The sequence below is a fragment of the Centruroides vittatus genome, unplaced genomic scaffold (genome assembly GCF_030686945.1).
Source record: "Centruroides vittatus isolate TY-2023 unplaced genomic scaffold, ASM3068694v2 contig_742, whole genome shotgun sequence".
Taxonomy (NCBI): Eukaryota; Metazoa; Arthropoda; class Arachnida; order Scorpiones; family Buthidae; genus Centruroides; species Centruroides vittatus.
Window position 1 is genome coordinate 861,563 of NW_027122478.1, and position 16,847 is coordinate 878,409.

General features: G+C 35.1%; 1 protein-coding gene across 1 annotated transcript in view; it reads right to left on the minus strand.

Moving 5' to 3' along the window:
* The window catches only part of LOC136981053 (serine/threonine-protein phosphatase 2B catalytic subunit 2-like), a 129,702-nt gene that overhangs the window by 63,154 nt on the left and 49,701 nt on the right, over window positions 1-16,847 (minus strand). Inside the window, exons 5-7 of the mRNA XM_067277329.1 lie at window positions 14,679-14,824; window positions 1,771-1,910; window positions 1,338-1,415 (exon numbers count right to left, since the gene is read on the minus strand). Of these exons, the coding sequence (XP_067133430.1) occupies window positions 1,338-1,415; window positions 1,771-1,910; window positions 14,679-14,824 (364 nt within the window). The remainder of the gene's footprint in view (window positions 1-1,337; window positions 1,416-1,770; window positions 1,911-14,678; window positions 14,825-16,847) is intronic.

Below are 16,847 nucleotides of genomic sequence, written 5' to 3' on the forward strand. Positions count from 1 at the left end.
ACAAAATTATAAATAAAAATAACGTGGTTTGAAATGCATTCCTATCTCAAATAACTGCACTTAAAAATTAAATGTTTGTCAGGAGCTAGAGCCAGACCATAATCAGGATCTCTGCTCCAAAACTTTCCCCACAAATTGTCAATATTTCGCTAATTTTTATATATTAAAATTAATTTATTTTAATATCCTTATCAATAACAATCCATCTTTGTTCAAATCATAACAGAAAATATAAATTAATAGAAATTTTTGAAAAGTCCAACATGCCTTTGGGTATGAAATGTGTCAAAAGCATCTGTTACCTGAATAATCCCAAGCACCCAGGTAAAAATAAATAAAAAATGGGCAACTGGGCACAAAAGTTTTACAGTGTTCAGTACTAAAAAATATATTATTTGTTTCATAATAAGTAATATCTCTTAAAAAATGAAATACAGTCATTACTATCAATATAAAAATCATCTACTTTTTTAGAAATTAATAAACAGCATTGTGGAATACAGTGGAACCTCACTTAATGAGCACCTTGCACAACAATATTTCGCATAATGAGCAAAACAATTTGTAAAAATTTGCTTCGGTTAACAAGCAATGTTTGCATAACGAGTGGAGAGGGAAAATCCCAAATTGTGCGCATGCGGCATGCTCCATCACTCATTCCGCTAGCATCTTAGTGTCACTTGTGATCACTTACTTTTCCAAATTTGTGTTCACACATATTACTTGTTTACATCAACAACCATAGCCCGTTATATAATAAACACACCAAATGATATGCCAAATTCTTGAGTCATTAAATGTAATGACCGATTCCAAATTAAAGTTTAGAAATGTCTGAATTAAAAATTAACTATTTATAATTATTAAATTTAATACGAGATGGAAACATAACTGTCTCTAGTCAAATTAATTAATTTCTAATATTTAATTATAGCCTCTACATAACCCAAGAATTTGACATATCGTTTGGAGTGTTTATCAAACATATTAGCTGTGATTTTTTTTTTTGTTTCTGCAAATCGAATTCTCATTCCAGGATGCTTCATTCTGCGCTAGAAGAAAAGATGACGATGATTCACACTCCTTGACAGTGTATATTGTACAATTTTTTTTTGAATAAATATTATACATAAAACATTTGAGCATTTTTTCAACGTGGAACGCATTATTGTATTTTACATTAATTTCTATGGGAAAAATTGTTTCACTTAATGAGTGTTTCGCATTACGAGTATGACTCTGGAACGAATTATGCTTGTTAAGTGAGGTTCCACTGTTAAATATCTTGCTGATTAATACAAATTAAAAAAATATATAAAAATGCAAAAAATAGTTACCCAGCATCTTGGGCTTCATGTGCTCTTATTATAGACAACAAATTATTCTGTTGAAGAAATTCACAACAAGCTGCATAGCTACATTTAAAACAATATTTAAAAATCTCTATTAGTATTTACAAAAGTATTAAAAGTGTTCTGAAAATAATAAAATTATCATCATCATCAAAATGTTCTAAATTTCAATCTGCTATCCTGCTGTCTTAAATATCTAATCATAATATATATTTAAATTCAGTTTGTGTGAACCTAGCTTCACTTAATTGTTAGTTATCATGAATACATAAAGTTTGCTTGTTGTTTTGACAAAGTTCTGTAAAAATTTAATATAAGTATTTATGTTTCTACTAACAATTATGTAAAATGATGTATAAACTTCTTAACATAAAATAATTACCAATTGAAATGTAATTAAAAGATAATAAAAACTAACCTGTAAAAATAAGAGCAACCTCTGACTGCATTATGTGAGAAGTGTTCAGAATTTTTTTCATTTCCAAAATCCTCCAATGGATCTGACCAAAGTATATCACACATCGGACCAAATGCAGGTGGTTCTTTAAATCTATCTAACTATAAAGTAAGAACATAATTTTAATTAGAATAATTGTATGCATGCACACAAGCAATATATTAATATATATGAAATATTTTTAATACAGTAGACCCCCCTATAACATGGTAGATAGGTTCCATGTTATATGAATTCAGTGTTGTATGAGTCACTTAAATACACGAGCCAATAACAGCCTGGCACATGTGCAGTTTATTGGCTACGGCTGTTTGAAAAATTTTCTTCCATAAAATTAACCAATCAACATTTCCAAATCACGTATAATTTTTTGGGAATAATCCATATAAACTATGCTATAAACAAAAAATTGTAGGATTACTTACCGAGTGTGCACCGTTCGACAATGCCATTGCTTAAGCTTGTTTTTGTCACGAAGCGACTCATCGAACAGCGGGCACGTGTTTCCTGATAAGTTATTTTTCTGTGAAAAATTCACTGAAGTTTGGAGACATTAATAAAAATATAATTTTTATGGCCGTTGAATAATAAATGTTTTTTAGTTGGTTCAGTGCACGTTTAAACTCAACGGTTTGTACAATATCCACTATTGGTCCAGATTTGCGACACGAGTCAGTGATGATGTTTTACTGTGTTATATGAGTCTCTTTTAGTGTGTTATATGAATCTGTGTTATAGGGGGGTCTACTGTATATAGAATTATCTAAAATAAATCTTTAAATGCTTCCACTAACCCAAACAGTTACTTATTTTAAGACTTATCACATCAGTGAATATGAACACAAAATTTCAATCAACTGAAGAGGGACTTTTTTAGAGTCCAAAATGCATTTTGGGTACATTTTATACATATTAAATTGAATTATTCTAAAATTCCTTTATTCTAATGTAAATTTAAATATAAAATAAATTTAAGAATTTTTGTTTTCATATTTACTGATGTGATAAGCCCTAAAATAAGTAATTGTTTAGGTTAGTAAAAACATTTAATGAAATTAAGGGCAAAAGCAATAAACAATACATTAGAATAAATCATTTTTCAAGAAAAATCAAAATATTTTTTATATATAACACATGCTAACTTTATACATATTTATAAACATATAGATTACTCCATTTTCTGTTCTAAGCATACTTAAAATTTACTATAAATTTTTGCATACGTGCAATTAACATAATAGATTAAAAGATTAAATCTAATAAATTCTTTATTGCAGTGCATCACTGTATTCTGTTCACTAGTAGATTTTAAATTACATAACTAGATAACTTGAAGAAAAATTTTTTAAATGAAATAACATTTATTAAAAATGTGACTGTACTTTCTATTATTTATCAGTTTACTCTAAATCTCAACCTTTTAATTTAAGAAAATTAGTGAAGGCATACACAGCAACCATTAAATATAGATTTGATACTTTGAATCAGGTGTTTAAAAAAATTTTGATAAAACAAATGAAAAAACAGATTTAAGACATTAAGTGCCATGTGTTGCAAATATGCAACATACTAGCCATATAAACATAATGGAAATAGTTACAGCATAACCTGTGGGAATGGAAATTACACTTGGTCCATTGTGTTTTTTTTTTTTTTTTTTTTTTTATAGAATGCCAATAGAAATTTAATTTTTTTGGCTATAAAACATGAAAAATTTGTTTTTCCTAATGTTTTTCTTGCATGTGCATATATACATACCAGAAAAACATCAGCCATACATGAAGTGTTTAGCTGGCAGAAAAGAGGGTAAGGAAAAGGGGAGGGGAAGAAAGAGGGAGAGGAGATAGACAGTAGAGAAAGGTAGGATCCCTCTGAATGGCATACATGGCTACAGTACCCACTATGTTTGACGTTGGCATGCAGTTTTTATGCTGTAGTGCTCCAAAGGGTCTGAAAGAAAACCTGAGTGTAGCAAACACCAATAATTGAATGCTGCCATGAATAGCTAAGTGTAGAAGTTAAGTTCGAGTTTGGATGCCAAGGAGGACAGACCTGCGTCACTTTGCTCTGTAGCTAGATTCTTGCTAGTTTTTAGTGTTAGGACTAACTTTAGGGTTAGCTACTCCCCTCCTGTACTTTAGTATAGGAGATTAGGGCTAAGTTAGGCCTAGTGTGGGTGTTAGGCTTACTTTTCCTAAGCCTAACTTTTTAGCTATTTTTAATTAGGTAGTGTATAGGTCTTTGTGTTGGCCATACTGGCTTCCTCACCACTGTTGAAGTAAGAAGGCCTCTGTGGTGGCCATCTTTGAAGTTGTGTTGTGCCTATCTGGATATCTCGTGAATAATGTGTTTGTTCTGATCTTGTGATGTTTATGTCTGTGGATTACAGCGTGTTATGTTATCTTTGTATCATAAGTGTTGTGTCTAAGTGTCTGGTCTGGTTAAGTGGACACCCTCATCTGCTTTTGGTTTGTTTGGGGAAACCTGCTATCAAGCAGACCAGTTCTCCCACACCTCCCTTCTTGCCCATGTTGACTGGTGTCACTATCAACACTTGTTGCCAGTGGGAAGACCAAGCAAGCATTGCCTGGCTCAGATAGACTACTAGCCAGCCTGGGCAGGAGTTCATCTAGCCAAGCTTTGCTTGGCAAGTTCAGTCCAACTAGGACCCTTATCAACCTTGGACTTTGCCTTCTGCGGTGTGTTTGGAGTTTGTGTGTCTTCTCTCCACTCCAGGGCGTCAGTCGGCTTCCTTCTTTTGCCAGCTACCTCCCAGTGGACTCCTCCTTATGTGTTCTTGACTTACTTCTGGAACCACACCCTTTGGATTTATCGACAACACATCACTTCCTGAATCCCCTGTTCATCGCACCCTGAAACTTTTGTGCTACCCATCTATTGGCCTGGGTGTACCTTTGGATTACTCAACAGGAATTCCATCTGTTCAGTCTGCACTGGTGAGTATCCAATTTTACTTGTAAACCAACCAGTTTGTTTTCCCCTCTGTCCCAGTAAGATTTATTCTTCTGGGATAGAGTCTGTTTGCCAAGTGGCCCTTTCTTCTTAACAATCTCACTTCCCTCTCCTGGTTGATTGTACAGACTTTACAATTCCATCAATATGTCTTCTCTCAAACACTCGAAAAATGTCACTGAGACACCAAGTGGCAATGAAACTGTATGCTCCCTAGAAGAAAAAATTTTAAAAAAAGCAAAGCAACATTTTATGAAGATTCTAGACCTCTTGCCAGAGAAATGTGGTTCTATCAAATCCGAGGAACGGAAGGAAGTTCGAGAAAGAGTCACAAGTCTTTTTTCATGCCTGGGACAATTCCACGGCATACTAAGGAAAGTTCGCTCAACTTCTCATCAGTGCCCTGCACCTGTGGCCTCATCTGCCCCAGCCATCTCCTATGTGGACATCACAAAAATAAATACCAGATCCACCTCTACTACTAGATCCATAAACAAGTCACTAAGAACCAAGCTTGATAACGAAGGTAGTGGGGGAAGCTTCGCACTAATCCTTTATCCAAAAACAGATGAAGAAGGTGGCACAATAAATATGCAACAGATAGAAAATAAAATAATAAAGAAAGTGAAACCACAAAATCCAAAATCTCAAAATAAAGGTCAAAGCAATAAGAAAAGTAAAAGGGGATGGCATCTGCTTTAGGACAAACACTCACAAAGACGCAGAAATTCTTTCGAATGCCATAGAAAAACTTCCAGAAGTAGCAAGTAAAGTTAAAAGTAGAATCTCTGAAGGAAGGCGCCCCAGAGTCATACTAAACAATGTGCCTATCTCTGTTGATGAGTCCGAACTTATCCATATAATATATGACCAAAATGAAGCCCTCCAAGTTACCTCCAGAGAAGAATTTTTAGAAGCAACATGCATAAGCACTGTCTTGTTCAGAAACAATGCCAAAGAAAACTGCAGGCATATTGTTTTGTCCACTGCACCTAAGATCAGGGATGCGCTCATAAGATCCAAACATATTGCTGTTCAATGGGCAAATATATTCGTGAATGACTACATCCTACTGGTAAGATGTTACCAGTGTTGTGGTTTCAACCACATTTCGACCACTTGCCCAAATAGGCAGAAGTGCAGCCACTGTGCCAAAGGGCACAAATTTGGGGACTGCCAATGACTAGACCAAAACCCTTGCTGCACAAACTGCAAGGCTGCAAACAAAGATGTTCCAGCCCATGAAAGATATACTACTGATCATAACGCCTTTGATCCTCTATGTCCTGCCACCCTAAGAATGAAATCACTAACCATCCGTCAAACGAATTATGGACTCTAATCATCAAACAAGCAATTCAAGAAACCCACTTACTCATGACTCCAGCATCACTGTCCTTTCCAACACTGATCATCCTGATAGTAGCAATAGCCATCACAGAAACCACATCTCCCTACTACAAATTAATCTTCAGAGGGAAAAGGCTCCATCTTCTTTAGTCATTAAAACTGCTGAAGACTGGTGCTCGGATATGATAATCATCCAGGAGCCTTATCTTCATAAGGGTGAACTCATGAACTATGGTGGCTGGAGGGTCTTCCCACCTAAGGGTTCCAAGACTACCACCAAGACAGCCATTATTGTTAGAAACTCCAATTTGAACATCCATTACATGCCTCATTTATCAACTAACTATGCGACCACTTGTGTAATCAACACGAACCAAGACATCATCTTCATCTCGTCCATATATTGCTCGCCTTACGAAGACATCAACCTCATGTTAAACGACCTAGACATGATAAGCCAGACCATTGCAGATAGGCCATGGATGATTTGTGGAGACACCAACGCCAAATCCTTCCTGTGGCACAGCCCCATCAAGGATCCTAGGGGTTTAGGATGCAGGAATTTGTGGCTGCGCTTTACCTAACCTCCTGCAACACCAGCCCCCTCTTCCACTTATCACTCTCCCAGGGGTGACAGCTGGGTGGACGTCTCTCTGGCGAACATTCACATGGCTCCTAGGTCTTCCTCTGCACCACAATTACCGAGCCTAGTGCAAATGATCACCGTTATATCAAAATCAAAATACAGATCGATGCCACTACTACCGATACTACTTCCACTTACCACCAAACTCACTGGCCTACTTTTCAGAATTTCATCCGTGAGAACTGGAACATCAACACCCCTATCACTGATATGCACAAAGAGGATATAGATGTCTGCATCCGGAATCTCACATTCCTCCTGCTACATAGCTACCACCTCGCCAGCAAGAAGAAGACAAAATCTAACACTAAAGCCCCTTGGTGGGACAATGAGCTATCCAGCCATCGCAAGGTCAGAAGACTCTGTAAGCTCTACCAACAGCAGAACAACCAGCAGGATAGGACCCTTCATAGGAATAATTACATCAATAAATTCAACAAGTACAAAACCCTTATCAACACGAAACGGCACCTAGCTTGGAGGCACTTCTGCAACCAATTTAATAACTCATGGTGTGAGCCGTATTATGTGGCTTTCAAAAAGAGGCACAAGGTGGACATTCCCTCGGCCATTAAAACCAGTGATGGCAGCTACACCAACACCCTTCACAACACTCTCAAGGAGCTCTTTGATTATCACTTTCCTCTGGACGACCCAGTAATGATACCATTGAACAACATGAGATTTGCACTAGCTCTACTCAACCAACTAACCAGGCTGATGATCTAATCTTCACCTTTAGAGAAGTCAACCATGCCATCAACCTTATAAACATCAAAAAAGTGCCCGGTTTAGACCAAATCAATGGCAAAATGATAAAGGAGGCCTTCTCGGTTATCCCAATGACATTTGTTGCTCTCTATAATTGATGTTTTTCTCTGGGATACTTCTCAAAGGACTGGAAGATGGCTTCAATCAAATTTATTATGAAGAAACCAGACGAAACCACACTTCTCCCGAATAGCTACAGACCCATCAGCCTGCTTCCCATAATGGGCAAAGTCCTCGATAGGCTGGTCACCTCTAGGATCGTCACTATTCTCAGGAGAAAAGGTGCTCTCAGCATCCACCAGCACGGCTTTACGCCAGGAAAGTCGACAACCACCGCCCTTACCAGCATCATAGATGAGATTAAAAGCGCCAAAAATGCAGGTAAGCACACACTTTTGTCCTCCATAGACTTTCGAGGTGCTTTTGACAACCTTTGATGGCCAGCCATCCTCCATCAGCTCCAGTCTCAAAACTGCCCCAATAATCTGTTCCGCATAGTTAAAAGCTTTGTTGAAGACAGGAAAGCTGGGTTCTTCTTTAAAAACTACAGCTACATCCATCAGGTCACTAAGGGCTGCCCGCAGGGCTCTATTGCTGGGCCTGGCTTGTGGTCAATCGTCCATAGTGAGCTTCTCTCTATTATCAATAACATCAATGATAACCTTTTACTACAGGGCTATGCTGATGACATTGTTCTTCTGATATATGACTAGAACAGTGGTAACCTCCCTATCTTGTGCAACAATATCCTGACTAAGATCTCTAACTGGAGTGCGAGCATAAACCTCCCCATAAATTATACAAAATGCTCCTACATCATCTTTTCAAAGAACACCCCACTTCAACGTAGTCCTCGCATTGAAATCGATGGCATCCGCATTCCTCGAGTTAAGGAATTCAAGTATCTTGGTGTTTTGCTCGAGCAACAGCTACAGTGGACCAACCACATTAATATGGTGGTAGCTAAGGCAACAAAGACCTTGAACGCCCTTGCGAGTATAGCCAGGAACACCTGGGGTATTGGTTACAACGCGGCTAAACACATTTACCTTGGAGCCATTGAGCCAATGCTCCTTTATGCGGCTCCCATCTGGGCCAAGGCCACCAACAAAATCTACATCCAGAAAAAGCTCCTTAAAGCACAAAGGGTGGCAGCTCTACGCATCTGCAGGGCCTATAGGACTGCCCCGACTTTCACCTTACTCGTCATTGCTGGACTGCTCCCAGTCCACATTAAGGCCAGAATGGCCTCCAGACTATGGAAAGTTAAGAATCTCTTCACCAATGATCAATGTCACACCAACAACAACAAAAACAACAACATTATCTTGGATCTCCCCACCCATTTAAAAACGGATATTCTTACCTTTGGTGTAGAATTGAAAGACACTCATACCAATCTAATTCAAGACTACCCTACGATGGTCAATGATCCACTGACTACGAATGGACTCAAAGATTTCTCTATTTATACAGACGGTAGCAAAGATGGTACTAATGTAGGGGCAGCTTTCATCCTCTATAACCATCGGAATGGCAAAACCCATAGGTCAGCCTACAAGCTGGGGCCCCACTGCTCCGTTCCTCAGGCGGAAATTCTCACCATTACGAAAGCATTAGAACACATCTACGAGGACGGGTTCCCCCCAATAAGTCTATAGCTATCTATTCGGATAGTGTTACGGCAATCCACTCCATCACTGGCTTGTGACAAAGAGGTGACAACGTTATCAGGATTCACCAACTCCTATCTAACAACTCTCATAGGCACAACATCTCTATCAACTGGGTTCGTGGACACTCCGGGGTTACCGGCAATGAGGCCGCAGATCACCTAGCCAAAGAGGCTGCCTCCTCTTCTCTCCCCTCAAGCTACAAGATTCCAATCTCATTGTTTAAGAACTGGTACTGTCAATTAGCTCTTCAAGAATGGCAAACTGAGTGGGATAGCAGTGTGACTGGTAGGTTAACCAGGTATCCTAGTTAACCTAGGTTAACTAGGTATCCTAGTGTCTATCGATGCCTGGATTGGAAACATTTTACTCTTACCTTTGCCATGACCCAACTTCTCACAAGCCATGGCAACCTCAATGCTTACCTGAAGCGCTTCTGCCTTAAGGATTCTAACGTCTGCCACTGTGATGGAATCTCGAACCAAGACAGCCTGCACTTCCTTATGGACTGTGAACTCTTCGAGAGAAACAGAGACAATCTCATCAGCAGTGTGCTCCACGCAGGCTATAATTGGCCTTGCCCCTTGGACAACCTTATAGAGAATAAAGACATCTTCAACTGGCTAAAGAAGTACCTGCAGATGACTAAGGCTCTCGATCCATCACGGGATTCATGCACCAGTGCTGATAACAACCATGGTTCAACGTGAACGAACTTTTCTTCACTTTTTGTCCTTGTTATCGCTTTTCATCACCTACAGGTACTGTTTTGTCTCTGTATTACTTGTTTGCCAACTTCTCTCCACGCGTCACACCTTTGTTTCGCTTAGTGTTAATAGTCCGCATTTGTATGTGCTCACTTTACCATAAATTGGTGCTTAATGTTACTTTCACCTGTTGTTCTTAGTGTTCAGTTTTCTCAGCATTCTGTTACATTTGTATTATTATTTCACTGTTGTACACGTGTATACCTTGTCCCCCATGTTTGTTGCAATCTTCATTATCTGCAATGTATTTTTCTTCATGTTACCCTGTTTTTGTATGTTATCCTATAGTTTATTTTATGTAATCACTTTGCTTTTGTTAACAACTTAATTGTCGTGCCACCCATTTGTATATATTTTGTATTATTCTCATGTATGTTTTTCGATGTTTTGTATACTGTTTATTTCAATTATTGCAATGCAGGCGCTTGAGTTCTCATCTTTATGCTGACCCACTTTCATCTCCTAATCTTCTTACTTCTCCCTCTTCTTTCAACTAACTAACTAACTAAGTGTAGAAGTTAGTGCCAAGTGACTGTTAAGTAGGAAGACTTATATCTACCTAATACTAATAAAACTGAACGCAATCACGAATCTTAATACTACTTAACAGCTAGACAGACAATGTGAAAAGGAAACGAACACAATGACAAACCAGACAAGATGAACAGACCGACAGAGACAAACTGACAGTTGAAACTAAGCAAGGAAAAGCTAATTGCCATCTGTGCCCCTGGAGTGAGTGCTCTCAAAAGCCCCACTAAGGGATATAAATGCGAGTAGATGATGGAACATTGTATGTGCGTGAATGAGTTGGTGTGGATTGCAAGGCCAGTTGTACCCTTGAAGAATAGTAGCTTTTATTAAACTATCCCTAATGTGATTGTATCTATTGCAGCAAAAAACTAAGTGAAGTGGTGTTTGATCCTCCTGAATACCACAATCATATTGTGGATTGTTCCCATGGTTAAACCTATGCAAGTAATGCTTAAAGCTGCAGTGTCCTGTAAGTGGCTGAGTGAGGGTGTAACTAGGGTAAAAGTGGCATAGAATCGCAGTAGTGTCAACCTTGGGGATGAAAGAGTAGGTGAGCCTACCAGTAGTGTCATGGTCCCAGCTGTCTTGCCTGAGAATGAAGATTTGCTTCTTGACTTTGCAGCTTGTTTGGTAAGACGGTCAGTGGTCTCCTTGCCGAGAATCCCCGCATGACCCGGGACCCAATGGAAATCTATTCTAATGTTGTTGTCTAAGTGTCTGAGAATGTGGTATATGAGATGGATGAGTTTTAAGTGGGTATATGACTTTGTACCCATCTTGGAACTGTTAGTATAAATACTAAACATGGGATGATCACCTGGATCTTCAAAGTAAACATCAGGGAAAAGCTGATGGGAGGGGTGGTAATCGTAAGTCAGGAGGGTATTTTTGTCAATGTTGAATTTTTTGATATCATTGATCAAGGTCAAATTGGGGGGAATCTTACCTACTCTAATCATTTTGTTGACATCCAAGTTGCTATAATCTCGCCAGGGTAAGGTGATGAGATTTTCCTGCCAAATAATGTGTTTAGTTTCTAAGTTGATAGGGGTCAATCCTGACATTACCAAAAGGGCACTAGTAGCACTTGTGTTTTTCTTGCACAATGAACATGAATAAGTACAAAATCATGAAAACATGAAGCACAAAAACAAATATTTGAGAAACAATCTTTTTCTTTTAGTGAACAAACAAAGTAAAAAAATAAAAAAAAATAAACAGCAAGTATATTATTTTAGTGATTATTCTATTTTTGTTACATTTGTGAGACAATAAACTGGAATCAAAATTGGAAAAATTGGGCATTTTCTCGTAATCAGAATCAAGCAAATCTCTTTATGATGTTTGATTCTTAACAAAATCCTTTCCATATGTAATCTAACTTTCCTTTTGTGTAGTCAGAGCATTGAGAGATTGTATTTGGTCAGTACTGAACTGTCTCCATTTTAGAGGAGAGAGGGTGACATTAGGGTTGCCATTAGGCTAGCTGACATTGGGCCAGATTCGCCTGCAATTTGTTTCTGTATAAATATATATTAAAATGTTCTGTCACCATCATACAGAAATAATGTAAATTTAAAAACTAATTTGATTTACAATTTGAAAATTTCAAAAGAACTTATAATTGATTTTTAAAAACATTGTTTTAATTTTCAATTGATTTGATTTTAGTTTAAATTTTGATTTCACTTTCGGTGTAAGGGCCAGAGTTTTAATTAATGTTTAAGTTTAATTTATTTCATATTAATTTAGTTTTATTTTTAATAATTTTTATTTATTTAATTTTGCCTGCATTTTTTAAATTCTTAATTACAATTTTTAAATTAATTGCTCTCTCTTCTGTTTTTAGCAACATATTAATAATTATAGAAATTGTTTGTGTGTTGTTTCACACAAAAGATGATAAAATTTAAATTAATTTCATTAATTTTTGTTTTATAAATTTGCCTGCTTTTTAAAAATTTTAAATATAAGCAAGTTAACATTGATTGAACTAATAGGCTACCTAGTTTCAAATCAAGGCTGGTGGTCGGCAAAAATATTTAAATGTCGGTAAAACAGTTTAAAATATAAACAAAATTATATTTTCAATTGAAAAAAATATATAAAATTATTTTTAATATTTAGTATGTTTACTTATAATGATAAAATGACTTATTATAATTATGAAAGTTTTTGTTATGATTCATGATTATTATTATAAAATACATTAAATTTTCAAATGTCATTTGCTAATTTGTCATTTCTAAGTAAAAATATTTGTTCGCAGCAAGTCTACTGCTATTTTGAATTTTAAAAACTGATTTTTCAAGATGAGTGAGTCTACACATTCATAACTCAAGTGAATGAATTCAAAAATTAGTGCTCTCATGATGATGATATTTGTTCAGCTCATTGCATCATTCGCCAAACCTCACTTAGTGCAAAATATGGTGGAATTAAAGCATTTACAATGCATTCTGATTGCGAGAAGCTTGAAAAATGAAGTGCATCTTCTCATTTACCTTCCCCCTCCCCTGGTCATCAGGTTGGCCAATGAAGCAGTTTCCAAAGATTGTGATCCTGGGTGACAAAATGGGATAATTCTTTGAGTAAAAGGAAATTAGCTGTAATTTCTTTCAGGTTAGTGCAATATTAACTTTATCTGAAATAAGATTACAAATTTATTTGTAGTACATAGTAAAAGTAGTACATATCCACATATAAATAATTTTCAGGTTTTTTTCAAAAGATTGATTCTGGATTTCCCAATCATTTTCCATTCTTGATGTTTATTAATTAATGAATATACCATGCCCATAATATAAATCATTAATTTTTATAAACTAAAATAAACTTTAGAAGTATTCAAAATAATTGGAATCAAGAGAAATTTTGATATCATTCCATCACTAATATGTAATCTAGAATTTATGCACTTATGTGGTAGGAGTTATGTTGAATTTTGTATGCTCATCAGGTTTTAAATCTGATGAGCATACAAAATGGCATATCATGATCAGAAAAAATCATTCAGGCCGTGTTGAAAGTCAATGCAATTCTGCAACACACCTAAAAATCCTAAAAAAAAAAAAGTTATACTAAGTAAAGGAATATATAACCTCACTTGAACCAGCATGCCAGTATTCCCCAAGATTAACTGGCATACTGATTTTTACCACACAGAAATATCTGATTTCATAGTCTCCCTTGGATAGACTGGCATGCTGGACAATCCTTGAGAAAATACAATACATCTCTCTATTTGGAATTCAACAAGTTCTGAGCTTTGGTTATGATCTGAGTCTGAGAAAGAAATCATTAGACACAAAACTTAAATTGCTTTAGAGATCACAAGTGTGTGAAAAAACTTGAGCTATTCATATCATATTTCAATTTCTCTTTGGTAGACATACCTAAATCTGTTCATGATGTTTTGTCTAAAAGCCAAAAGCATATTCCCAGGCCAACTGGTCTGAATCCAGTGATACTTGTTCTTTCTATTTGGGTTGCTGTAAAGTCAATCTCCAAGGAAGTTGACCAAACTCTTGATTCTTTTTCTACTGCTTATCTTGCCATTCCATTTTTTTTTGTTTCGTTTATTTTATAAATACATCTACAATGCAGTGTAATAAAAAAATAGCTTAATCTCTAAGATAGTATCTTCTGAACTGCATACCAATAAGTGCAATGCTTTCATTTCACATGAATGGGATATATAGTGGAGTGAGTTACATAAAGGTTTATTTCTGTTCAAGTGATATTCTGTGAATACATGCCCTTGTGGTTTATGTGGGATCGACAGCGAAAAATATCAGATAACAAATACTTTCCTGAAATATTTTTATGTTCAGACAATGAACACTTCACAGAACAACATAGTAAAGATTACATAGTAATAAATTTTGTATTCTCTCTTTTTTTTGTTGTCCTCTTTTTATTTATTTTATACATTTACTTGTTCTCTTATTTTTTATAAGAAAAATAACATTATAAAAGTAATTTAATAAGTTATAAAAAATTATAACTATACTTAAAACCAAAAGAAATTCTTGTTCTTTTGTAGACTTCCTATTGAAAATTAATTTCAAATTTTATTAATAAATAATATAATATTAATTCATAATTTGTAATTTATTCTTAATTGTAACTTAAAAACCTGTAATTAGTACTTACCCGCCTAATATCATCCAATGTATGGATTTCTGGTGAGAGACCACCATGAACACAAAGGAACTGTTGATTCATGAGAGCAGCTAATGGTAAACAATCAAATGCTTCCATACAAGCATCATAAACTCTTTCAGAATATTTTATCTTACCTAATTAAATAATCATACATAAATTAACAATCCCATTATAATAATTTATAATAATATTGTATAACAACATCTAAAATTAAATGAGAAAATGAAGCAGAAATTATTTCTGTAACATTTTTTAAAAGTAAATGCATTATAGTTCAAGGTATATCCAAGAAAAACAAAATTATTGGATGTGATAGAGACCAGCAAAAATTAATATCTATCTAATGGACAATAGTTGATAATATTCTTGTTTGTTTATTTTTTTTAAATTTGATTCAATAAAATACATTAAAATAAAAAATCAATTTTAAATTATAAAAAACAATTCAGATCTCAAATTATAGATTCAAATGTTAAGAGTTTTAAAATTAATTCTATCAATAAATTTAATACATTTGTTACTTATAAAAAAAATAAGGAATTATGATAATGCTTTTGCAAAAATTTCAACGTGTAATAAATATTCCATTTATTTCCATAAAAACTACCGTATTAGCCCGAATATAACGCAACCCCGAATTTAACGCGACTCCAAAATTTTCATAAAGATATTTAGAAAAAAAAATAATACTCATAAAAGAATTCAAAGAAAGTAAAATTCAATCAGATAAGCATTTATTTAGGTATTTATAGCTAATAACACAGCTTACATTCATGTCAATAAAATTAAGTAATGTAAAACAAAATTAATATTACGTAAGTAACAACAAAAAACGGAATCTGAACTGTTTTCAGAATGAGAACTCATTGACTTCTGTTATTCATTATTGACTTTCGCGTTAGGGGGTAAAGCGGGTCTATTGACAAATTTTCTCGCAGTAGTACGAAATTTCTACTGACTTAACTTGAATGAGTCATATTTCTTCCCCATTTACAAACAAACCCGATGGCAATCGGTGAAACATGAGATAAATTACAGCGAGTTGAAATTTGATATGTTTATTTTTTGCGTTTTACGTATCAAATTACATTAAATTCGACACAAATAAAGCATTTTTGTCAATATAGAAATATTTTACATTGTTTAAAAGTAGAGAAAATAAAGAAAAGAAAGATGTAATAATAATTTTTCGAGCGAAGCCAAAAATTTCACAATTTTAAGATAAAAAATGGCGTCTGTGAGAGCCCACGTGACTAAAAGGCGGTCGAAAAATCACGTGACTAATGAACTTCGAACAAGCGGAGACATAGCCTTACTATAGTAGCGCTATGCAAACAAAAGCGCAGGCCTACTAACTAGATCACATGGTTGTTTTGAAGTGGTCGGTCGAGCTAGGTCTGACGTTCAGTCGCGTTTCAATCTCTGTAGGAAAATGTCCTTGTTTATATTACATTCCATTACTTAAACCCCGAATTTAGCGCGAGTCGATTTTTTAACGGAAAATAAATGGTCGAAAAATATCGCGTTATATTCAAGCTAATACGGTATTTAAAAAGTGTAAGAAAGTGATTTGTGTGACTTGCATATTGGTCAATGAAAAAAATTATTTTTTAATTATAATTTTAAAAAGTGATTTTTAATCATTCTGTATTCAAATTTAAATGTATTAGTCAATCTTCACTTCACTTTATTTATTCAGTCATTGTTGTTTTGTTACTTGTTTCTCTGTGATGCACGTACTTGTGCACAGAGATATTTATAGAATCTATTTTAAATTCAATTTGCAAAATAAAATAATCATAATGTATAGAATTTATATTTTTGCTCAATGTCATAAATGCAAATGAATCACCAGATATCAAGAAATACAGTACAGTGGATGATTGGTTAACAAACAGTTCGGACAGTGAAAAAATCAGATAAACACTTTTGCGAAAGATTTTTATGTTCAGAAAACGAACACTTCACAGAACAAACACAAAAAGAAGCAACATAAAATAATTAATACAGATTGGTTTTCCCTTGTCTACAGGTAACAATTTGAAACCTTTCGGAGCATGGGAGACACTCAACCCGATACCAAACCAGATATCATTCCTCCAAACTTTGAAACTCTCCATTGTAATTCCAGCTTTTTGTTTAGCTTTCTGACAAATA